This window comes from Pinus tabuliformis, chromosome 9 (genome assembly GCF_031772625.1).
Source record: "Pinus tabuliformis cultivar Carrire ecotype Pingquan chromosome 9, CPIR1, whole genome shotgun sequence".
NCBI classification, from domain to species: Eukaryota; Viridiplantae; Streptophyta; class Pinopsida; order Pinales; family Pinaceae; genus Pinus; species Pinus tabuliformis.
In genome coordinates, this window is record NC_142307.1 from 1,726,142,597 (window position 1) to 1,726,169,826 (window position 27,230).

The following is a 27,230-nucleotide window of genomic DNA, read 5'->3' on the forward strand; positions in this document are numbered from 1 at the left end:
CCATTTCAAGACTATGAGGAACTAGGTAACCACATTAAATGATACACAAAATGCAATAAATATTTATATTTGTGAAGGAAAGGGTCCACCCTTGCATGCTGCTATAAAGTTCCATAGTAGCTTCTTGTTGCATCTATCATCTTCATTAAGGAGCATGATTGTAAAACATACAACCTTTCTCAAAATGATGATAGTTTAAACATCCAAAAACATGATATATTTTCAATGTGGCAAGATAATGTTCATTGCAAACCTATTCTCACTTGGAATGTAGTGTTAAAGTACATTTCAAAGTTTTCATCTAAAGAAAAGGAAAAATTAGAAAGATGCGACCATATGCCAACCATAATCTCCCAAGTTGTGGCTTTATAGGACCTTGTTGTAGTTGTAATTTGAAAGTTCTTTAATAAAACTAATTTTGAATGTTACATAGAAGTGAAAGAAAATTCCATATGCTACACAAACTTACCCTAAGAATATGTAGTCAACCTCTTATTTCCTTGAATGTGAGTCAAAAGAGTTTTAGATGTACTACATATGATGAGAAAAACACTCTTTTAGCACCAAGCTTCATCAATGCATACATGAAATGACCTCTTACACTAGAGCGATTGCTACATATTGAAGCTATAAGAACTTAGTCCTTTGATGGTTTCCAAACAAAGGAAAAGTGGGAAGAAAAAGGGAGCCCAAAATGATTATCCATGTTTTTCCTTGATACTCTACAATTACTTCCATAGATTTAAATTTCTATGTCATTTTATGTTGGAGTGAGCTATTTCTATACAAACCTTTTCAAAATATTCCCAATGTAATTGGTTTCTCCAATGAAGAAATTATTGAAAATAGGAAACAAATAAAAAAATCATAGAACAAATGGAATGTTGACTGCAAACCTAAACAAGTGAAAAATAATTATTCTGAAGAATTATTTTGACAAGGAACATGATTGGAACCAAACTTATATCCTTGTACACTTGCAAGAGACAACCACACATTTACCATATTTCAATTACTCTAACATCAAATTCAAAATTCTCACTCATTCATTGCCCCTTCATTGAACTCCTTATGCCTAACAAAGTTAGAGCTTCAACATTTTTCTAAATCATATTTCAAAAAATGAAACCACTTCTCCATTTAAAATTATCGTACAGGGTATTGTGGGAACAAGAAAGTTGTACTTAATTGAATGCATTAAACATCTAGGTTTAACCATGTACAAAAATTGCATGCAAATGAATTCTTCAAAACAAAAAATATATACAGATATTCTTCTCCTGGAACCCAAAACAGGGAAAAACAAATTGATTTTCATTATATTCCTTCGAATGTTATAATACATTATATACATGCAGAAGCATTCATAAAAACCAATCCATTAACCTTGGATTAGAACATACACGTAGTTCCCTTGATCTAATCTACAAAATACCACGGGAAAAACCGTCATGCCGAAAATCATGCTCAAAATAATACGCAGAAAACCATGGGTGGGTCCACCAACCATCCTTGGGTCTGCGTAAAAAAAAATCGGGGTGCTTCCCTGGGCCCTGAACCTGGTGGGGGGGGGTTGTCGCACCCCCGCTACGCCCGACACAACATAACAATGCATGGGACTATTCATGGAAATAATATAATAGGTACCCAACATTCTCCCTCTTATTGTTTTCTTTCCACACAAGGGTCGTGGGAGTTCATAATCATTTGTCCAGGGCTACGACACCCATTATTTCTCTACCCGAAGAAAAATTTCTAGTGCTCATAAAAATTTTCAGTACATCTACATAATTCTTCAAAGTGTCCACCTTTACCAACAACACACTTTTTTTTTAAACATATCCCTCACAAAATGATACTAAACATCAATATGATTTGTCTTCAAATGCTAAGCAGGGTTATTTTCAAAGAAAATTGCACTTTGATTGTCACAACCTATCGTTATAGCTCACTATACCAACCCCATACTTGAACACAATATCTGCAACTAAACTTCTTCCTTTATTGTATGAGTGGTTACCACGTATTCAACCTTTATAGTTGAAAGTGTCACTACAAATTGACTCTTGCTCATCCAACTGACTGCTCCTCCAAATAGGTTAAAAACATAACCCACTTGTAAATCTTCTATTATCTAGATCTCCATCCCAGTCTCCATCAACAAAGCCACATATGTCCAACACTTTGTCTAATCCTAGTCTTCCTCGGTAGCACAAATCATAATCACTAGTGCCATGCAAATACCTGAAAACCCGCTTCACTGGTGTCTAATGCTCATTCCCTAATTTTGACATACCCCTGCTCAATACTCCCACTGCATGTGTAATTTCTATTCTGGTATAGACCATTTCATACATCAGGCTACTAACTACACTTGCATATGGAAGACGAGACATGTCCTCTTCCTCTTCCCGTGTCTTGGGACACTGCTCAACAAATAAATTTACACCTACAGGAATAAGAACCTTCACCAGTTTGTTATCCTACATATTAAACTACTACAATATTGTCTCGACATACTTCCTTTGGTTTAACTAGGGCTTCCTCTTTGCCCGATCTCATTTAATTTCCATGCCAAAAGCATAGTTTACAGCACTAAGATCCTTCATGTCGAATTTAGAGGACAATCGAGTCTTCACATCCTGGATAATTTCTCCATTATTTCCAATCAACAACATATCATCCACATACATGACCAAATAAATAACACAGTCACCAATTAATTTAAAATACACATAGTGATCCACTTTTCTCCTTGTGAAGCCACATCCATGTATATATGTATCAAATTTTTGATAGCACATCCTTGTTGACTACTTTAACCGATACAAAGACTTTTTTAACCTGCATACCAGTTTTTTGTTACCCTTCACCACAAAGCCTTTTGGTTGCTTCATGAAAATTTCTTATCCCATATCCTTGTGAAGAAATTTTTTCTTCACATCCATCTGTTCTACCTCAAAATCAAAAGAAGCAACAATAAATAAAATTAATCTAGTAGAAACTAACTTGGCAACAAGAGAAAAAATATCACCAAAATCAATTCCCGACACTTGGGAATAACCTTTCACTGCTAACCAAGCTTTGTATTTCATCACTTTTCCTTTTGTGTTCGTCTTCTTCTTAAACATACATTTGTTTCCAATGGGTTTCCTTCTAGGTGACAACTCCATCAAATCCCAAGCCTCACTTTTGTCCAAGGCTTCCATTTCTTCAACCATGGCCCTTTCCCAGAGTTTTAAATCCTCTGAATCCACTAACTCCTAGACGATTTTGGGATCATTATTAGTAATAGATAAAGAAAAAATTGAATATAAATAAAATAGACTATAACTCTCTGGATTCCTTCTCTCTCGAACCGATCTCCTCAAAACTAGATTATGCGATTCTTCCTCTTATGATTCTTGTTCTTCTGTAAGGTCTGATTCTTCCTCCTTTAGTACAAAATCTATCTTCTCTAGTTTCTTTTCCTTTGGTAGGACTTCACATTTAATAACATCTTTCACTTCTGTAAACACCACATCTCTATTATACACAACCTTGTTTCTGGGTTCCAAAGCTTGTAACCTTTTAAACCATATTTATACCTAATAAAGATGCACCTTTCATACGTAATATCCAACTTGGTTCTTTTCTCCTTTGGAACATGTACATATGTATCACAACCAAATACCCTGAGATGTGAGAGAAAAGGTTTCTTACCAGTCCATACCTCATGTGGAGCCTTTTCCTCCAATGCTAATGAAGGTGATCTATTAAATAGGTACCATATAGTATCCAATTCCTCTGCCCAAAATTCATGCCGTAATCCAACACCATTGAGCATGCTTCTTTCATTTTCCATCAATGTCCTATTCATTATTTCTGTAATTCCATTTTGTTGAGGCGTGTATGGAGTAGTCTTCTATCATGCTATACCACACTTCTTATCGAACTCTTCAAATTCCTTCTTGTAGAACTCTCCACCATTATCTTTCTTCAACACCTTAATCTTCTTCTCTGTCTAACTTTGCACCAGAGCCCTAAATTCTTTAAACCTATCAATGACTTCATATTTCTTCATAAGAGAATATATATCCATGTATTCCTCGAGAAGCCATCTATAAGAAAGACACAATACACAGATTTACCCAGTGATGGAACCGACATAGATCCAAACACATCACTCTACACAAGCTCTACTATCCCCTTTTCACTCTTATCATAAGAGGAGAAACTCACCAAATTCTACTTCCCATATACACAATGTTCATAAAAATCGAAATCCAAAGAGAAATTTGAAATAGCTTCTACCATACCATTACCATGTAGTTTTTGAAGGCCCTTCTCTCTAATGTTTCCCAGTCTTTGATGCCACAACATATTCTTTTCAACAGAGACTATAAGATTTTATGCTCCACTTTCAGGAACTAGAGAATTGTTGCACCCGCTAATAAGAGTGTTGCCCAGAAGGTTGTACAGAGTCCCGATCCAAACTCCCCTCATCAATACCAGTGCTCCATTAGTCTTCTTGCATGTATCTTTCTCAATCATTATTTTTACACTTGCACCATCCATCTTCTTAGATAAATTAGATTTCTGGCCAATGCAGGAATGTGCAGAACATCAAGAAGTGTTCTAAGCCTTCTATCTTACAACTTCAGATTAACTCTTCTGTGTCCTATGATTTTGGTCTTCTTGGCATCGCCTAGGAATACATCACCACCATCATATTTCTCATACTTGCAGAACCACTCCTTATTGGGGATTCATGTGAAAGGATGCACTTGAGTCAATCAACCATGCCTCATTATCTATGTGTGTACTTGAAGAAGAAGCCAAGTACACATCCCCACCTTCATTTGAGGTGGTTTTTTCCTTTGCAAAAGGAGCATCATCAGATCCATTTCCTTTCTTAGGATTTTTAGATCTACAATCCTTTTTGTAGTGCCCTTCTCTTCCACTATTCTACCATACCTTTACAAATTTTCCTAGAGATTTAGATCTCCCTCTAGATTTAGATCTCCCACTTGAGGACTTGTTTCTATTTATGGTATGGGACCGTCCTCTTATAGACAAGGTTTCTCTATTCTTACTCTCCATATTTTTTCGTCTAATCTCCTTAGACAACAAGGATGAGACTATTTCATCAAACTTCATGGTAGTTATATCACTACCTATAGAAACAAGTAGACTATCCCATGAGTCTGATAAAGAACACAACAAAATGATGCACTTATCTTCATCTAAAATTTTAATATCAACATATAACAATTAACATACCATAGTATTGAAGTCATTTAGATGATTTTTCACCGAGTCTCCATCCTTCATACTCATGTTATACAACTTATTCTGCAGGAAAATTTTGTTCAACAAGGACTAAAATTGATACGAAATCCCTAACTTGTTCCACAAATTATTTAAGTAGCTTCCCATGATACGTTCAACAATACTAAATCTGAGAAACACAATCGTATTGTGCTATTTGTCTTTTGATCTGACTTCGCCCACTCTTATGTCGACATTCTTATTGGTGTCATACCTAGATCTACAAAAATCCACTGATCTCTATCCACCAACAGATCCTCCATCTTGAGATTCCACAACTCAAAACTATGTTTATTGAATTTCTCGATCTCTGTCTCTCCTTATTCACCATATTCTTTCAACGCAAGCATCGATCTTGGATATCTCCCACTGTAACAGGGTCTACCACAAGCCCAAGCAACAAACCGCTAAGCCACAAAGGTGTCCCTTTGAAGTTGAAACATCTCTAATACCAAATGTTGGTTTTAACCCTTTATAGAAATTACCTACAAATGAATTCTTAAAAACAGGAAATATACAATGGTGAGAATAGAAAATATACACAAATATTTTTCCCCTGGAACCCAAAACCAGGAAAACCAGATTGACTTTTCATTATATTCATTTCATTGTTACAATACATTATATACATGTTGAAGCATTCCTAAACCCTAATCCATTAATCCTAGATTAGAACATAATTGTAGTTCTCTTGACCAAATCTACAAAATACCATGGGAAAAACCATCATGCCCAAAACCATGGGTGGGTCTGCCCAACCATTATTAGGCTCGCATAAAAAAAAATATTGGGTCGTTGCCTCGGGGGTAGGGGAGGCGACAAATCCCCTGGTAGGTGGGGTTGTTGCCCCCTGCTGCACCCAACACAACATAACAACTCGTGTGATTAGTCATGGAAATAATATAACACATGCACCCCTAACAACCTAAATCAACAAAATCAATCCCTTTTTATTACTTACTCCTATTGGTACCACAATCTTTAATATGCTTACATCAACAACATTTGAACACTTATAAAGGCCTAGGAACCTTGTTCAGAGATAATCACTCACAACTCTCTAAGAAAAGCTTAAACATATTCATTATATTCTCATTGAAATGATGATCTTATTTGGCCCAAAACTATTCAATTGCATTGATGAGTGCATGCAGGATTCCCTTGCAATAGGAACACCCATTTGGTGGCCAGTACATTATTCTTGTTGGGGACTTGGTTCAAATGCCACTTGCAAAATACATCCTGACATATCTAGAAAAATCTCATGGCAAATGATTTTAGCAAAGTTTTGACATAATTGTCACATTGGACATTATTTTCCAACAAGAAGGTAACAACACTTCTCAAGTTACTTTTCAAAGGCTCCTCTTGAACATAAAAAAATGCAAAGCCTACACTGAACCATTATAGCCTTCTCATGTCCAAGAGAGACTCATTCCTAGTTCATGAATAACAACACATATTTCAAACTTTAATGCATTTATATGCACCTAACAATTTGGTAGCATTACATAATTTAAACAAGTGACGCAATTTCTAAACATGCTAATCAAATGAAACAATGTAGAGAAAATCAAACAATACTTGTTTATTAATGAAGACGCTAACCAATTAAACACTAATGTCTTGTTATGTAAAGGAGAAGAGGTGATGCTAACATCCAACGTATTGGTTGTAATTGTAATTGTGCTCTTGGGCAAGTTATTGCTTTTCTTTATAGCTCAAGGGTCCCTTTATTTGCCAACATTTATTATCTCCATTGCAACAACTACATTGATACACCATAGGATGTTGCTAATCCACATTATGTGAGAATTCATCTTGTAACCAAGGGATCTCATAAAAAGAAAATGCCCCTTTTAATGATATGGTTTCTAACCATACATAAAACCATTTAAAGAATGACATTTGAATGATATGGTTTCTAACCATACATAAAACCATTTAAAGAATAACATTACATAAAAGAAAAGATAAACATTTACAACATAGTTATAAGCATATAAATACTAATATACAATAAATGGGGTTTGATTTTTATTATAACGTGTTTCTTCAATTTATTATATTTTTTAATTATTTCCTTGCCTAAATATTATTCCATTTTGCTTTTCTTATGAATATCTAATTTACAATTCATCTGAAGTTTCGATTTTTATGGAAATGTTTTATACATTTAGGAAATTTTTTTATATAAAACATTTAAAAATATATTTTAATTTAACATTAAAATACTTTTGCAGTGTATAATATTAAATTGTTTTTGGTTAATTGCTTGCATGTGAATAACATAATGTGTAATGTTTTTTAACGAGATTCAAGGTTGAGGTGAGCCCCATTCCAATATATTAAGGTGATGTCTGCCAAGAGAGCATCATTATCAGGCACTAGTCTTGCTTTCGCTGCATTTTTGTGTAATCAGAGATAAGAAGCCTTAAACAAAACTAACTTAGAAAACAGAAATCTACATCACATCAAGCTTGGCACTAGCTTAGACAAAGTCGCAGGCTCTGATGGACACTGTTAACGGATTTACCCATATATATATGTGTGTATATATATTATAAAAGAAGATGAGAAAGTTAAAAAATAGCAGAAGCCATGAGTACAAATCGATCCTGTCATCTTCTGCAAATCATATAAAAAGCATGGGAATAACAGCCATCTTATAATATTCATAATATATGTTTCCTCAGTGCACGTGCACATGATCAAGCAAATGACAGCATTATAGAAACATGAAATTCAGTTTCTTTATTTAATAATCACACATAGTAATAGTCACTATCACGGTCACTCTGAAACAATTGCCTCCTGTGAGAAGAACTAGTCATTCTACTGTAATAAAAAATTGAAAACAAGTTGAACACAAATGGATTTTCTTTTATATATCCCTGATACATTCCTGTGACAGTTAAAACTATTTCACCTGCCTTGAACATTGCTGATATTGTTGGAATCCATTGACATCTCTGCTATTTCACCTGCTTTAGACATTACTGATGCTGTTGGCACCAATTGACATCTCTGCTTTAACTGATGTTGCCTCCACTAATGTTGTGAGTATCTGAGCAATCTCATGCATGGTGGGCCTGGCTAATGGATTTTCTTCCACACATGACTTTGCAAGTTTGGCCAGGGCCAGAGCCTGGTCTATGGCATATACTTCATGCAATGAAGGATCCATCCAGCCCTTCAATTCTTCTGTTGGATTGCTGGCTTCCAACAGGGGCCCTATTGTTTCAGCCAAGAGAACTTGTGTTCCCTTCATCGTAATGGGAGGCTGCCCTGATAGAATCTCAAGCAACACAACGCCAAAGGCATAGATATCAATCTTTGTGGTCACTTGCCCATGAGAAATGTATTCAGGAGCCATGTACGCAGGTGTACCTGAGCTATTATGCTTGGTACCCATGCTGAAATTTGCTATCTTGGCCTTCAATTCTGCATTCAACAGAATATTGTTGCTTGTGATGTCCTTGTGCACATAACTGGGATGTTTGTGTTCATGTATATAATGCAATCCCATGGCCACATCAAGACATATATGGAGCCTCTGATCCCATGTCAAGAAGCGGGAACATGAAGTAATAAATTTGTTCTTCATGACTAAACCACCATGAAGCCAATCACTGAGAGACCCATTTTCTGCATATTCAAACACCAGGTAAGAATGATCCTCACCTTCATTGCAGATCCCCAGGAATCTAATAAGATTATTGTGTTGAACTTGGCACAGACTTCTTAGCTCATCTGAGATCCCTGTCTTGATTTGCTTAATAGCCAAAGGGGTACCACTCAAGATACCATGGTAGACAAAACCTTCTATTCTACAATCAGGACTGAAGTTCTCAGTTGCTTTATTCAGCTGATCCAATGTGTATGTAAGCATTAGCAGATCTGTTGTGCTTGTCATTCGCTCCTTGAAAACATTTTTCCCTGTGACACTTCCATCTTCTGACTTGGGTATGATAGGCCTCTTGTAGTGAACTGCTGCAGGTTTTTTGAAGGACCTATTTTTCTTTCTAGTGACCAGCAAAACTGCCCCAATTACAACTGTTGCTGCAAGTATTCCTGTGATAATGCCAATATCTAATCTACGTTTTGATTTCTTCTTCTTTATTTTAGCCTTGATAACATCACTGGAGACATTATGAACTCCATGATGAATAACTGGCTTATTCTTCAATGGGAGCAAGAGAGACCCAGAAGAGAAGAAACTAGTCTGAGAGCCTTGTAACATATTGGCAAATACAATATCATACCCTGATGTATTGAAGGCCTCTGCAACAGTATCCAATGTATCTCCATTTTTCACAGCATATGTCACAAGATAGTTAAATCCTTGCCTGATCTGCTCAGCAGTAGGGCATGCACATCTTATGGGGATCAGAATATTTTCCCCAACTCTCAAAGAGCTAGGAGGATTTTGCTTCTGAACAGCCTCACAGGAGGTCAGCCCCTCCAATGCCTTGGTCAATGAGAAAGAGCTGTCCCCATTTGAGATACTATACCTGAAACTGGCTTGATAACGGTTTCCCACGCAGGCACACTTTAAGGGAATGAGAACTCCCTGATCTGGCTCTAATATTGTATCACTGGTGGGGAAATTGTTAGCAGAAGCCAACTCACTGATGCTCACATTGAAAAGTTTGCTGATATTGAACAGAGATTGATAAGGAGTCTGTGCATGAAATAATGCAAAAGTATCACAACTTTTCTCAGCACCATTACACACATATCCAGAGCTTTCAGCCGAGATATGCTTACAGTCGAATAACTTATTTCCTCCATAAACTTGCTGTGCTGAAACACTTGGTAAATATGAAGTTATCAACCAGACGATGAACAGTAATTCAAGTGCAATAGCTGACATGACCAACAATTCGTGTGCAGGAATTACCACTAGATCGATTGCCTCCTTTGCATCTCCAGCATTTGAAATATCCTCTTCTGAAACCCTAAACCCTAATTTTGTCAAACTCTTCGGACATATCACTCCTGAGAATACTCCCACAAATTTATGGTGCAGTCTTACAGAACTAGGGCTAATTGTGAGATTCTCGCCCAGTCTATATTAGTGATCTGAGACTTATAGATAGGTGCAATCAGTTGGGAGAGTTTTGCAGGAGTGAATCCCCTGCATTAACAATAACTTTCTGTTCAGACTTGTCGTTTCAAATCAATTTTAACTTCATGCACGACTGCAGCACATGAACATTCTAATTTCGGAGATCCTGTGACAATTACGGATCTGAAACTGGAGTTGAAAACAGCAATTTAGGTTACCGAGGTTCTCTTTTCCCCAGAAGGCAGGACCTCGAAGAGTCAGACTAATTCCTGCACACAATAATAAAATAAAACTGGTTGGAGACAATATATATATTGGCAAGTGTGCTTTTGCGTCATAAAGTATCATTCAAAAAGGGACCAGTTTACTTGTGTCATAAATTTTCTATTTGATAATATAAAAAAGTTGCTTACTTTTATCAATTTTTTTAATGATTTGGATAAATTGAGAAATAAGTGAAATTTTTAAAACAATACTCTTATCATACATAAATCCAAAAAACAATATTCTCTTATGACATATGAATCCCAGATGCAGTGGCAGAAGGAGGGTGACTTTTGGTGCTCTTTCCCTTTTCTTAAAAAAAAATATTATTTTCTTCGATTTTATTTTGAACGAGGAAGATTATAATCAGTTGTTAAATACATGAAGGGTTTTTCAATAATATGATATTTTTTCCGCGGGAGTTTATGGAGAGGAGGATAAGTCATAGATTTTTTTCGAGGGAGTTTATGGAGAGGATGACAAGTCATAGATTTTTAGAGATTTAATTCTAAATGTGTCTTCTAAGTTGTTGGGTTCAAACATACACACACACATATATATATATAATGATTTAAAAATTTTCTGTAATAATCATATAAGAAATGTTTTGTTTACATGGTTTAAACCATCCAATATGGCTCATCATTAAAATAAGATAAATCACAATGAATGATTCAAAACAGGTTGACAAAACAATATTACTAAAAAAATTTAATTCAAATATAAATCAAAGAACTCTGGATAATATTATATTTTATCAAAATTCATATATTGATTTAAAATTAAAAATATTAAAAAAAAATTTCTTAAAATTATGTCATTTTAAATTACCATTCAAATTTAATTAGAATAAATTTAAACATTTATGTTTTTTCAATTTCTTTTATAAATAATTATATTAAAATTTAAGGATGTATTTGTAAGCAAAATCATTGTTTTTCAAAAACTATAATGTGCAATTTCCAAATTTAGTAATTTTAAGTTTGTTTTTCTAGTCACTTAGATTTAATTTAAAAAAATAACTTATTATGACAAATGTCTTTATATTTGTTAAATTATAAATTATTAAAATATATTTTTAATGTTAAATGGAAAAATATAATTAAATTAAATTTTTATTTATTTTTAATCTATTGAATATAAAATTAAATATTATAAACAAAGTTGTGTACTTGAAAGGGAATTAAAGTTTTTTTTTTTTTTTTTTGGGTGAATTAGAGAAACCAAAACATTATTTAGTTTTGAATTATGTATTATAAGTAAAATTATGTCAAATCTCTATGTGAAGGGGGTTACAAGATTTTGCTGAATTGAGAGCTTATCAAATATTATAAACAAAGCTATGTATTTGAAGGGGAATTAAAGTTTTTGTTGGTGAATCAGAGAAACCAAAAACATTATTTAGTTTTGTATTATGTATTATATGTAAAATTATGTCAAATCTCTATGTGAAGGGGATTACAAGATTTTGGTGAATTGAGAGTCTATCAAAACATTTAAAGCACAGTTTCTTTTATTTATGGAATTAAAATTATTGGTGAAATTTTAATTTAATTAAAAAAGAAAAGGTTGATTTTGTTTAATTGAAAAGTGAGAAAAAATTGCTTTTAAGTTTATATAAATTATTAATTATTATTTTTTAAATAAGTGAATTTATTTTTACATTTAAAATTATTTTTATTAAAAATTGTTTTGTCAAATTGAAAAAAAAAAAAAAAAAAAACTACTATTTCTTTAATTATATTTTAAAATTATCTTAAATATAAAATTGTGTACTCTAATTATAGATGAAATGACATTTTTGTTGGGAGTTGGGCAATCCAATTTCGGTTAAGATTATGATTTATTGTCGTTTAGAATGCATTTTTGAATGCATGAATAAATTTAACACCCTAAAAAACCCTCAAAACACTCTAACTTTAAGAAATAAACAACTCTCTAGACACTCTAACTTTACAAAGTAAACTAGTTAAACTTGTGATTTTTAAAAATCTCAACCATATTTTAAGAAAATTTGACTAAAAAAACCTAAAAAACTATTTTCTCTATTAATTCAACTATAAACTATAAATTATTTTTTAAAATATAATCTAATATACAACTATCCGCACATATTTCACAAAACCTAAACCATAATAAAACTTAATCATGAAATATTTATCAAAATCACATTGTAGAAACGTCCAGATTAGATGACTCTTCGGTTTAAGTAACTCTTTTGTTTTCCATCGACCAACTCTTTGGGAACAAATGCCACCACCTTATTTGTTACGCAATTATTGAAAGCTATTTGACCTTATGTGTGTCTGATACCCAACGCAGAGCCCAATCAGAGGGCGAAACAACGGTGCATGGGAATATGTGGTCTGAGTAAAATATCACATGCGTGTGCAGGCGCTAGAATTTGCGCATATATATACACAATGGTCTCAATCTCCACAGTCCAGCACGTGAAGAGTTAGTTATTGGCATTGACAGGCCACTCTAACAGTCTGTTATACGTTGTTACTCTATTCAAAGTCATCCCCTTGTATATTTATATCTCCTGTAAATTGTGCAAATATACAGTGAAATGAGTTCAAAGCAATGGAGCATTCAACCGATAAAATGCATTTGAATTCGATACGATACGGAAAAAATTCGACTCTATAAAATTCAATACAGAAAAAATTCGACACTATATATCTTACAAATACTTAAATATATTAATTTTTTTATTTTATTTATAAATTTAAATAAAAAAATCTTTATATTCATAATTTTAATGAAAATATAAAAGCTATATATGTTAATTTTCTTCCAAAATAGAAGTTATTGTTTTTTATGTTTTATATCAGAGTTATTGATTTGCAACCAATTTGCTATTTTATAATTTCCAATTTTCTATTTTATAATTTCTTGTAAAGTAGGAATTATCCCTTTTCTTAATTGCAATTGTCATTTATGAGATTTTCTAATATAGAAATTACTATTTTATTTTTTTATAAAAATTATAATTTTTTTTTTTTTCCAATAAGAATTACCAATTTGCTAAGATAGAAATTACCTGCTATTTTTATAAAAATCATCTTTTCTTTTTATTTTTTTTCCAATAAGAAATACGAACTTGCTAATTTTTATAACAAAATATATAAAAGTATTAGCTTTACCTTTCTCTATATTATTTCAATTTTCCACCAAAGTTGCCTAGTTCTAAACTTGTTTTGCCCTTCCTCTATTATTATTATTTCCACCTGGGTTGGGCAGGTTCGAATTTGTATTCTTCTAATACATGAACAAAGCAAATCTGGAATTAAAATTTTACCTTACAAGGACGATTCCTATTTAACAATTGAAGAGTAAGTTCAATAACCTATTTCCACCAATTCAACGATTGAAAAGTAAGTTCCTAAATTATGGAGATAACTGTAAGTTTTATTAAAAAAAAAAATCAACACTTTTCAATTTACATACAACACCATTTCTGAATTTATAAAATATATTTAAACAATATTTAAAAATCTGTAATTTCAAAAATTCTTATATATTTAGTCAATATATAGATTGGTATATATCAAACATCCAGCTCTGTTTACATTATACCTTACTTTGCTTATATGGCCACTGTTCAGTGTAACCAAGCACATCACGTATTCTTTTTGGGGCCGAAACACACTCAAATTAAGGGACGAAACAGAGTCATGTTGGGAGCGAAACACATTCAAGGTAAGGGACGAAGCAGAGTGAATGTTGCAGACAGCGAACCGAATTGGAATTCTCCGAATTAATCACAGTATCGAACCGAATTGGTGAATTAACGAATTTTTTTGGCGAATTAACGAATTGGATGGTACGGACGAACTTGGTAACTATGCTAATAACCAGAGAATTCCAAAAGGAGTCGTCTAACGAGGCCGAGGAAGAATTGCTCATACAGTTAAAAGTGGCCGGAATCCGGATAAAATGATTTCAGAAAAAACTTGTAGAGACAGTGTTTGAATCATGGTTTTTTGGTGGAAATGGATTCAGCACCATTAAAAACGTCTTGAACACCTAAGTTTTTGAAGTTTAACAACTATAACTTGGATTTACAAAAATTCTTGCGCACCTAAATTTTTGAAGTTTAACAACTAAAACTTGGATTTACAAAAATTCTTGCGAGATTTTCTCTAAATAAGATTGGAATTTCCATAACTTTCCGAGCAAGTCCTCTGCCTCGTTAGACTACACGTTAATAGTTCCTCCACACAGGACAATGCAAGTTATTTTAAAATAAAGTAATTTTCTATTTCAATGCTTTTTCTTGGAAGGCACACTTACAAAATTAACCTCATTTATCTAAACATAAGACTATCAGAGCCATTAATAAGTATTTTGATTCATATACAACAAGGAAATTTAATCTAAGCAAGGAATTTCTCATAAGATAATGATATAATTGCTTTAATAACAATTCTCCATAGGAGATTAGGTATTTTGATTAATGTAAATAAGGTACTTTAATCTACCACAGAACTTTCTCTGTAATATAATGGTATAATGCCTTTAAGACCCCTTAGTTTTTGTCACCATAAAATAAAGACTTTTAATCTACCAAAGAACTTTCTATTTAAGATATTGATATAAAGCCTTTAAGATCCCTTTACTAAAGGATACTGTGAAGGCTAGTCTATGAAAGCTCATACATATCAAACTCGATTTCAGCTCCAGAATGCCCTTGTCCATTTGTGCTGATGTCCATGTGGGTATAATAGTTTTGTGCATTATCTCATGCCTTTAATATGTATATGACACCATTTCTGTGTATGTACGTGTCTGGCCATATTGGTTGTCTTTTAATATGCATATGACTGTCAAAAATATTAATTAACATATATCTCTGTACAATATAACAACCTTGCTAAAGAAAATGTACTTATATGTGGACATTTACCAAACAAACCCAAATGAGAGAACATTCCAAAACAATTAAAAAGGTACAAGTTAAATGCGATCCATGCCATTTGTAGGCTGGTTCTACACCTCTATGTGAGGTGATTGTAACTTCTTCTTTGTCTTAAGGATGGTATGTAGGGGTGATTGTAACCTCTTTTCTGTCTTAACCAAGGTCAGGCAGGTTTTCAGGGAAAATTTGAGTGGATGGTATGCAGGGGGTGATTGTCAACCTGCAGGTTTTCAGGGAAAATTTGAGTGGATGGTATCGCAGGAGTGATTGTCACATGAGGTTGACAGTTTATTCTAAGAATTTTGGTTGGTTGGTCGCGGGAAAGATATGTTTAAGAAGAAGGTTTGGTTGGTGGGTCCCGGGAAAGATATGTTTAAGAAGAAGGTTTGAATTTAATGTAGGTAAAGGTATATTTATCTTTGTATGTAATTGGTTGATTTTTTAATTAAACAATAATTTATTATTTACTTTAAATGTGTTGGTTGAGGTTATGTAATGTCTCTTTCTTATCTTATTATGTTATGTTAAATTATTAAAATACATGTTATGAGATTGATTGTTGTAATATATGTTTATTGGTATAATTAGTATATGTAATATGCTAGTATTTTATGGTTTATTATGCTAGATGATTTATTAATGATTAAGTTTATGATTAGTCTTAAGCTTGATGAATGATTAATCTCATGATTAGTCTTAAACTTGTTTAATTATTAAGTTTGATTACATTTTAAGTATAACCTTATGATTATTTAATATTATATTAATTTGGGGTTTCTTGTGATTCTTTGACTTTGATTGTATCACTTACTATTTGAGTGATTATTTTATTAGATATGAAATAAATTTTGTGGAGTTTTGTCTTCTGACTTATCTTGGAACAAGGGAAACAATTGAGACATTTATATATGGATCAGTAGAGTTGGAAAGATAGTAAGTGGGCTAGAGATGTTATGGTAAATAAGGGGGGTTTATTAAGTAGAGTTAGATGGGAAATAATGAGAGGAATATATTTTAGAGTTCAAGAGAAGGATAGCTATTGTGGTAAGAGGATGGAAAGAAGACTTTGGGGGTCATTTGTAATATGGAGTTTTCAAAAGAGTGATAGCCAGATAGGAGGGAGGGTAGGAAAAAATTAGAGGAGTTGGGACATGATGTTTTTATTCTTGGTGGAGATTGAGAGAGGTGCTAGGAACCAATTGATTTGACCACACGGTTTGAACAAACTACAAATGGAATTTTTGGGCTTGGACTTGGAGGGCTAGGGAACCTATGGAAGTTTCATGTGTTGAAAATGTAGCAAGAAAAGTCTTCATTTGACTAGTGTCTTAGTCAAATGGAGAAATCTGATTTTTCACATTAGCAAGATGACTTGGATTGTAATTAGCTAGAGTGACATGGCCTTATCTGCTACTTAAGACAATAAATTCGAGTTTGTAGGCTAGAAGTAGAGTTGTGCATGAGTTGATTGTTAAGATCTAGCAATCTAGTTGAGTTATTGTTAATTGATCTCAGTTATCTGAGCTCTAGTAATTAATACAGTTAATAGGAGTTCAGTTGAGTAGTTGTAACTGTTGTTAACTCACTGATCTCTCAGTTAACTAGTAAATCAACTAAAAATAGACCTAGTCATGCATGGAATTCGAATTTCCTAGTTGAGTGGATGGAAAAGGCACATTTGTATTTATAATTGTATATTGTTGAGTGTACAATGCTTTTGCACTGAGCAAGTGATCAATTCCCCTTGGATTTGCGCAAGGAAATAGGGAATTTCCCTATTATTTAGGAACTTAATTCCTCCAAGATTGCGCAAGGAAATAGGAGGTTGGCTTAGTTTTGAATTGGCTAAGTGTTGGCCAAAGCAGGTTAGGAAGAAGGAAAGCAATTTTACAGTGCAGGGTGTGCTTCAGATTTGAAGCAAGACATTGTAATTGTTTCTCTTTCTCATCTGAATTAATGCAAAGTAGCATAGGGGTTTTTCCCAATTTAGTTCCCCTGTAAAATCATTGTGTTTATTTTGATTCGATGATTGCATGTTATTGCATGTGTTTCTATCATGCGTTTTCCTTTTCGTAGAATAGTAGAAGAGATTTTTGTCTCTTGATTTTAGTTCGATTTCATTATTCGTAGAAAATTTCTTGCAATTTCTACATGGTATTAAAGCGTTGACAGACTACATAGAAACCTTTTTCCAGATCATATCTCAGAGAAATTTTCATTTGCAAAGTTTGCAGTGCATATTCTCTTCAATGAAGGAAAAATGTCTTTCAATAAATTGAGGCTAGAGTATGCATTGGAGGGCACCTCGAATTTTTGTGCTTGGAAAGACAAGATGGAAGTTGTCTTGGTTGATAATGGAGTATGGGAATATACACAAACTAATATTCCAAAACTAGCAGCATCATATGCACAAGCACTTGCTCAGTGGAAGAAAGACACAATAAGAGCCAAGAGGATTATTATGGAGGGTGTCAGAGATCATGTGGTTTCAAACTTGCATGGAAAGGAGACTCCTTTTGCAATGTGAAAAAACTCTCACAGATCTATTCTAGAGTAGCAGTGATGTCAGGAAATTGGCATTGAGAGATAAACTCAGGAGCATTCAAATGCAGAAAAGAATGAAACCACTCCACAATACCTATCTAGATTCATTCATTTTGAAGATGAACTTGCAGGAGTAGGAGAAAATGTGCCATCATTTGAACTTGTGAGTTTAGCTTCCTTGGACTTTTGAAATCCTGGCACAACTATCATGATTCAGTCAATGGAAGAGACAACCTACCAAATTGGGAGAGACTTTTGTCTGATTTGGTGCAGGAGGATATCAGAAGAAACACGAGAAATGGTGTCACATCCATTGCAGATGTGGAAGAACATTATGGTCTAGTTGGCAAAGGAAAGAAGGCCAAAGGCATGAAGGCCCAAGGTGAGGTAGAATCCATCCAAAACAATGGCAAGAAAAAATACCTCAGCAAAATAAAATGTTTTGACTACCATGAATACAGACACTATGCAACCAAGTGCTCACACAAGAAATCTAGTAAGGAGCCCGCAACAAGAGTAGGAAGAGATGCTTTGGCATCTCAATTCGAGTTAGATTTCACCCTCTTTTCTTGCATGGAAAGAACAGTAAGAGGGAGTGAGTTGTACCTAGATTTTGGTTCCTCGTTACATATGAAAAGAAACAAGGTATCCTTCAGTAGCCTAGAGGAGAAGGATCTCAAATTACACAAAGAATTTGGAGATGACGGGAGGTATAGTACCAAAGGAATTAGAATTGTCACCTTTAAGAGGGAGTTAGGCTCCATATTCATTTGAAAAATGTAATGTATGTACTTGGGATGAAGAAAATTTTGATTTATGTTGTTGTATTGGAGGACAGAGGTTATGATGTGGTGTTCAGTAAGGAAAAAGTTTTTCAGAAGCATGTTGCTACTACACAAGTGAAACCAATTGGAGTTAGAGTGAAAAATGTCTACAAGCTAGAGGTGTATTTCACCATGCATGCAACTATACCTCCAGGAGTGAGGTAGGGTGACGTAGAGCCTTAGTCCCAAAGTTACAAATATTTGGGCAGGGTCCATAGGAGAGGAGTAGAAGTTGTAGTATACTCTTCTCATGGATCATTACCCTTGCTACAAGGGCCCACAATATCCAATAGTAGGAGGAGCAGTGTCAGTTGGAGCAGTCATATACTAAGGATCACAGGTTAGTGTTGACAACAGAGCAGGAGGCTCAGTAGTAGAGTCAGCAACAACGCAAATTTCTAAGTAGAAAGTGCAGAGACTAGTAGCAGTCAGATGCTTAGGAGATAGTTGCAGCTCAGAGACAGAGTTGATTCAATATTTCATATGCTTCTCAGTTATGTTTGTTGTAGTAGAAACAACAACAATGAGAGGGAGTTTTTATAGTACATTCCTCTATAGGAGTAGGATTGGGGTTGTGCAAAAACCTTTTCTTGCTAAGAGGGAGTGTTGAATATGTAGGAAGAAAAGTCTATTGGAAATAGTGAGAGGGGGGGAAGGGGGTGGGCATGAATCAATATTCCTTTCAATTAGTATTATTATTAATCTTTCAGAGCATTAGTTAATCTTCAATTATTATCAGTGTTTGTACAATGATAGCAGTAAACAAAAGGAACACAAATGCACACAATTTTTAAGGTGGAAACCCCCTCCGGGACAAAAACCACTTGAACACTTTTCTAATAATTCTTTAATCTTCAACTCCAATTGAAAATAAATCTCCAACTTCCTAGAATCTAGAAAAGAATTCTTCTCCAGCTCCCACTCGATGGATGCTCCAATGCCCGAGATTCTTCAGTAGTCAACTAAATGGATGCCCCAACACCCAATGAGCTACAATTCACCCTAGCACCACCCTACCACCCTGAATTTTTCACAGGCTTGAACCTATTGGTGACTTCATGCACCAACCTAGTACCACCCTACCACCCTATAGTAGAATAAAAGAAGAGTGGACTCTCGTACCAGGGAAAGTGGTCCACTTTACAATGATATAGAATGATGTAGAAGAAGAAGAAACACTAGACCATAACCCCAATTATGACACAACCACCTAATGATGATCCTAGACCTCCCGACACTTCCTTTTCAACTCTTGGAAGATAGACTTATACAAATTTTATAATGACTCAATACAATGATACTTTTACAATCACTGTATGCAGTGTTTCCCACTTGAAGACTTCATGTGGTGAACTTCGTACTGATGTTCTGCACCTTGATTGCTCATCTTGTCATGCTACCCTTTATCACTCTTCAGACATTATTATGCATTGAGTCTTCTCTTGATGAATATATAATACCTGCAAAAATTCTTCAAACAAATACCCATGACATGATAATAGCAAAACTTACCTCATCCTGAAGAGCATATGTCAGTGCTAAACAAAAACAACAAATTATAATATGAAGAACCTAATGCAATTAAGAGATGAACATGCATATACAGAATATACTTACCTGGAGCTTACCTCTGCTACACCATTTTTCTGCACCTTGCTCTTTGTTGCCCTAGAAAGTCTGGTCCTTTGCACCCCTTGACAACACTTGATCTAGTTTTTTCTTGCCTTCTAGGAGCACGATATTGAATCTGATGTATCTATGTGATTTCAGATCCCCAATATGTGATATTTAGTCCTGTAGTATCCCTCTGAGTCTTCTTTCCAATGCCACAGGTCTGACCTGATTTGGATTCTTCAATACAAAGTTATGCCCAATCTCTCATAATAACCTAATTATGGATTATTTCAGTAGAGAGAACTTGCATGGCGTGCCACGTGTCAAATTTTCCTCCTTTGGCTTTGAAATTGATATACAGAAAACTACATTCCATGCACTATCCGCCACTTTTTACATAATTCCAATCCGCTTCTCAGAGAGAGAGTTATGACAATTTTCCCAAGGTCACCTCTTTGAGATGAAATTCGGGAGCCTGCAAAAACCCTAACTTCCACAGATCATATCTCCGAAAATATAGCGAACCAAGATCTTAAATTTGGTCATGATGTTTATCAGAATTTCAGCATATAAGACTTCACATAAATAAAGTTATAGCAAAAATTCCACGATTGCTACTTTTGGAGGATATATGAGATTTCTTTTTATAGAGTTGAGAGGGGCTTCTATAGAGAATGTTGGAGGGATTTTAGGAGCTTAAAAAATTATTAATTATTGACTATTCAATGACAAAAATCAATGATAAATTCCATGCCACAACCCCATGGGGTTTTAGCCCACTAATTGGGGTTACTAACTTCAATCTTGAATAACTTACAAACCGTGAGGAATTATGAGGAGAGCTACATACTGATAGAAAGATATTTTTGAGTGGAGTATTCCTATAATGGTTATGATACAATAAGACATGAACGATGATTCCCAATGTACCATGGAAGTTCAGGGCCATCCTTGGTGTTGCTTGGGTTAACATCAATGACAACCTCAGATCATCTTTAGATCAACAATCTCCCCCTTTTGATGGCAACACAAGTGCTCCCTCTGCGATCAGGGCACCTCTTCCTACTACCTTCTCTCCCCTTTTGACATCAATGAAAAAGGGTAGCTCCCCCTGACACACAACCATCCTGCGGACCTGTACACACTTCCATTGCCCCTTTTTTTTTTAATAAGGAAAATCTAATGAGAACTTAGGAGAATCTCGAGCTTCTGGCGAAGATATTCAAATGCTTCACAAGGTAAAGGTTTAGTGAAGATATCAATGATTTGTTCTTTTGTACCAACATATTCAAGTTTGATATTCTTTTTAGCGACTTTTTCTTTAACAAAATGATATTTGATCGGAATGTGTTTTGTTTCTGAATGCATGACATGATTCTTGGAGATGTTGATGGCACTGGTGTAATCATAAAAGATGGTAATAGGCTCACTGAATTGTACTTGAAGATCTTGCAAATTTTGTTTCATCCAAAGGATTTGAGTACAACAAGTTGTCACTGAAATGTATTCTGCTTCTGCTGTAGATAACGAGATTGAGGTTTGCTTTTTGCTCAACCATGATACGAGACAACCACCTAGATAGAATGTTGCTCCACTAGTACTCTTACGATCATCAACGCTTCCTGCCCAATCTGCATCTGTAAAGGCTTGAATAATGAGATTGTTGCCCTTGGGATACCACAAGACATATTCTGTTATGCCCTTTAGATATCGAAGAATTCTTTTGACAACAATAATATGTGATTCTTTTGGTGCTGCTTGGAATCTTGCTACTTGTCCAATTGCTTGCATAACATTTGGTCGAGAGGTCGTTACATATAGAAGACTACTAATCATATACTTGTAAAACCTATGATTCACATCCTTAGATGAGTCGTCTATGCTCAATTTGCATACTGTTACCATTGGAGTAAGGACGGGTTTGCAATCTTCCATTTTGAATTTCTTGATCATTTCCTTGAAGTACTTGGCTTGAAATATAAATATTCCTTTCTCTTGCTGAGATATTTGAAGCCCTAATAAGTATGTCAACGCACCAAGTAAAGACATCTCGAACTCACTTTTCATCTTTGTAGCAAAGTTCTTACTTAGTCGATCATCATTGCTACCAAATATTATATCATCCACATATACCTCAACGTTTGTTAAATTATCTTTATCTATTTGTATGTAAAGATTGCTATCAACAGTACCTTTCTTGAACCCTTGTTGATGTAGATATCCATCAAGACAAGCATACCATGCTTTGGGAGCCTGCTTGGGACCATACAAAGCCTTCTCTATCTTGCAAACATAGTCTTCTTTTTTTGATAGTATAAAACCTTCAGGTTGTTCGATGTAAACTTCTTCTTCTAATTCACCATTCAGAAATGTTGACTTCACATCCATTTGTTAGACATTTATTTTTCTTGAACACGCATAGGCGAGAAACATCCGAATGGCTTCCATTCTGGCAACTAGTGAAAATGTTTCTTCAAAATTGATTCCTTCAACCTGTGCATATCCTTTGTAGAATAATCTTGCCTTGTTCCTGGTAACTTGTAATCCTTCAACTGTTTTGCTCCCCCTGAACCTTAATGAAACTGCCATCTTGTTCAAACTACCTTCTTTTCAATCGTACACTTGTGCCATATACTACTGCATGGACTCCTCCTATACAAACATTAAGGAGTCAACAAGCCAGATTGTTCAAAATAATGAGTCACCTAACAGGCCATCTTGACTTGAGTCGTTATCTGAAGTAACTGATAATTCCTCATGACCTTTTGCTTTTACATCATGAAAGAATAACTGCTGAAACCTTGTTATCTGATTTGTCTTCCTGTACCTGTTTCTTTTTCCAGAAATTCTTATTCTTGCAATCTTGAGCCATGTGCCCATAGTTATGACACTTGAAGCATTCAATGTTTTCCATAGGGGATTCCATCTGATATTTGCAACTGTGAGCGCTATGGCCATAGTTATGGCATTTGAAACATTCAATATTTTTCCCATCTAGCACATATTCTCTTCTGACAAAGTCATCATGGAACCTGTCTCGTGATCCTGCAAACTTTCTTCTAGGGTTTTGTGGATTATGATTGTACCTATCAAAAACTTCATAATCCCTAGTCATATGTCCATAGTTATCGCATAAAAAGCAATAACCATTAAATAAATGAACATACCTGGAATATTTTTCATTCTTCTTTGGAGGCAGTGTTGTAGCTTGTTGTGGTCCTTTGTTCTTGATTGCTTTGGTCTTATTCTTTGGATTTGCAACATTCTTCTTTGGCTTTTCACTTTGATCAACTTCCTTCTTAGAATCATCTTGTGAAGCTGTGGAGCTTGTAACTTCATCAACTAGAGTTGTACCATCTTTAATTGCCTTCATTTTTGCTTCTTCATCTGTCTTATCTTGTAAGTGTTCTTTTTGCGATCCCTTGATTTTGTTGATATCATCACGGGTTGCATCAATTTCTTCTTGCTTTTGGGCAAGATCTTCTTGAAACCATCTTTTCAAGATGTTCCTTCTTTTTTCTGCCTTCTCAACCTGTAGCTTGAGAAGAGTGGTCTTCTCTACTTCTTTGTTGAGAACCTGTATCTGTTCATTCTACTTATCATTTTCAATCTTGAGCCTGCTTATTTCTATTGAAGATGTTTCTAATTCCTTTTGCTTTTGGTCAATAGTGGATATGTATCTTTGATCAAATTCCTTCCTTTCAATTTCTACTTCCTGCATCTGTTGTGTGATCCTGCTAATCTCTGTAAATGCCATGGCGAGTTATTGTTGCTTCTATTGGACTTCTTTCTTGAGGTCTTGTGTCATTGTATTATTGATTTCTTCCAACGCCCTTGAGTTGTTGGCATAGTTTTGGATGGTGTTTCCCTTCTTCACTTCATTACGCAACGAGACTACTTTGGCTTCTAATGCTTCCCTTTCTCAGTTGCTTTCTTCCAACTTCTTTTGAAGTGAATCTTCAATAAATTTGTGTTCTTCAACTTCAATTTAGAGACCTTGAACTTGTTCTTCAAGAGTATTGGAACGGATCTTCTCAGCCTTGAGCTCTTTTATAAGCTTGATTGCCTCCTTAAAAAATTCTTCTATGGTCAACCCTTCTTCTTCGTTGTTTGATACCTCTTGTTTATTGTGCTTGGCCATAAACAATACTCTCTCATTGGCTTCTTTTTCACTCTCATTGTCTTCATCGAATGATGAGCTATATTTGACATTTGAGTCACTTGCATATATATTCTCAAGCTTGTCCCATACATTTTTGGCGGTTTTACAACCCAACACCTTATGATATGTAGATTCCATAAGTCCACTGATAATAATATTCTTTTCTTTTGCATCATTTACCAAATTCTTCTTACCTTGATCATCTGCGGTTGGTGTAAAGCCATTTTGAACAGTGTCCCATACTTCGTAACCTTGCACCAAGAGATAGACCTCCATTCTTCCTTTCCAGTGTGCATAACTATTTTCATTAAATAGAGGTACACCATTCTTGGTATGCTCCATGATCTCCTTCGAGTTGTTAAACTGTTATTGAAGGAATCAAGCTCTGATACCAATTGTTGGAAATACTGAGAGAGGAGGGAGGCGAATCAATATTCCTTTCAATTAGTATTATTATTAATATTTCATAGCATTAGTTAATCTTCAATTATTATCAGTGTTTGTACAATGATAGTAGTAAACAAAAGGAATACAAATGCACACAGTTTTTAAGGTGGAAACCCCCTCCAGGACAAAAACCACCTGAATGCTTTTCTAATAATTATTTAAGCTTCAAATCCAATTGAAAAGAAATCTCCAACTTCCTAGAATCTAGAAAAGCATTCTTCTCCAGCTCCCACTGGATGGACACTCCAACGCCCGAGATTCTTCAGTAGTCAACTGAACGGATGCCCCAACACCCAATGAGCTAGAATTAACCCTAGCACCACTCTAACACCATGAAGTTTTCATAGGCTTGAACCTATTGGTGACTTCATGCACCAACCTAGCACCAAACCTACCACCCTATAGAATAATAAAAGAAGAATGGACTCTCGTACCATGGAAAATGGTCCACTTTACAATGATATAGAATGATGTAGAAGAAGAAGACACACTAGACCATAACCTCAACTATGACACAACTACCTAATGATGATCCTAGACCTCCCGACACTACCTCTTCAACTCTTGGTAGATAGACACTTGTACAACTTTTACAATGACTATGTACAATGATACTTTTACAATGACTGTATGCAGTGCTGCCCACTTGAAGACCTCATGTGGTGAACTTCTTGTTGCTGTTCTACACCTTGATTGTTGTTCTTGTCATGCTACCCTTTCTCACTCTTCGGAACATTATATTATGCATTGAATCTTCTCTTGATGAATACATAATACCTGCAAAAAGTCTTCAAGGAAATACCCATGACATGATAATAGCAAATTACCTCATCCTGCAGAGCATATGTCAGTGCTAAACAAAAACAAAAAATTATAATACAAAAATCCTAATGTAATTAAGAGATGAACATGCATATACAGAAGATACTTACCTGGAGCTTACCTCTGCTACACCATTTTACTACACCTTGCTCTTTTCTTCCCTATAAAGTCTGGTCCTTTGCACCCCTTGACAACACTTGATCTAGTTTTTTTTCTTGCCTTCTAAGAGCAAGATATTGAATATGATGTATCTCTGTGATTTCAGATCCCCAATATGTGATCTTCGGTTCTGTAGTAGCTCTCTGATTCTTCTTCCAATGCCACAGGTCTGACCCGATTTTCATTCTTCAAGGCAAAGTTATGCCCAATCTCTCACAATGACCTAATTATGGACTAGTTCAGTAGAGCGAACTTGTATAGTGTGCCACGTGTCACTGTTTCCTCCTTCGGCTCTGAAATTGATACAAAAAAAACTAAAGTATGTGCACTATTTGCCACTTTTTACAGAATTCCAATCCACTTCTCAGAGAGAGAGTTATGACGATTTCCCCAAGGTCACCTCTTTGAGAAGAAATTTGGGAGCCTGCAAAAACCCTAACTTCCACAGATCATATCTCAAAAAATATAGTAAACCAAGATTTGAAATTTGGTCACAATGTTCATCAAATTTTCGGATCAAATGGGTTTTAATTTCAGCATTTAATACTTCGTATAAATAAATTTATAGCGAAAATTCCATGATCACTACTTTTGGAGGATATATGAGATTTCTTTTTATAGAGTTGAGAGGGGCTTCTATAGAGAATGTTGGAAGGATTTTAGGAGCTTAAATTTTTTTTAATTATTGACTATTCAATGACAAAAATCAATGCTAAATTCCATGCCACAACCCCATGGGATTTTAGCATACTAATTGGGGTTACTAACTACAAGCTTGAATAACTTATAAACCATGAGGAATTACAAGGAGAGCTATATACCGATAGAAAGGTATTTTTGAGTAGAGTATTCCTATAATGGTTATGAGATGAGAAACCATGAATGATGATGCCAAATGTGCCAATGGAAGTTCAAGGTCATCCTTGATGCTGCTTGGGTTGACATCAATGACAACCTCAGATCATCTTTAGATCAACAAAGTCTTCACTTGACTTGTGCCTTAGTCAAATGGAGAAATTTAATTTTCCACATTAGTAGGATGACTTGGATTATAGTTAGCTAGAGTGACATGGTATAACAACCCCGTGT

At 34.8% G+C, this 27,230-nt stretch overlaps 1 protein-coding gene across 1 annotated transcript; it reads right to left on the minus strand.

Annotated features, from left to right (window-relative positions):
- Positions 1-8,299: 8,299 nt before the first annotated feature.
- Positions 8,300-23,509, minus strand: LOC149155606 (serine/threonine receptor-like kinase NFP). Its single transcript, XM_089444465.1, has 2 exons — positions 23,257-23,509; positions 8,300-10,311 (listed from the first exon to the last, which is right to left on the minus strand). The coding sequence occupies exons 1-2, from the start codon at positions 23,507-23,509 to the stop codon at positions 8,300-8,302; spliced, it is 2,265 nt and encodes a 754-aa protein (XP_089300591.1).
- Positions 23,510-27,230: the final 3,721 nt, after the last annotated feature.

Coding starts and splice junctions, on each gene's coding strand:
- LOC149155606 (XM_089444465.1), bottom strand. CDS start 23,509: ATGGCCATAGCGCTCACAGTTGCAAATATCAGATGGAATCCCCTATGG. Junction 10,312..23,256: donor AAGTCAAGATGGCCTGTTAG/GTGACTCATTAT, acceptor GAGTATTCTCAG/GAGTGATATGTCCGAAGAGT.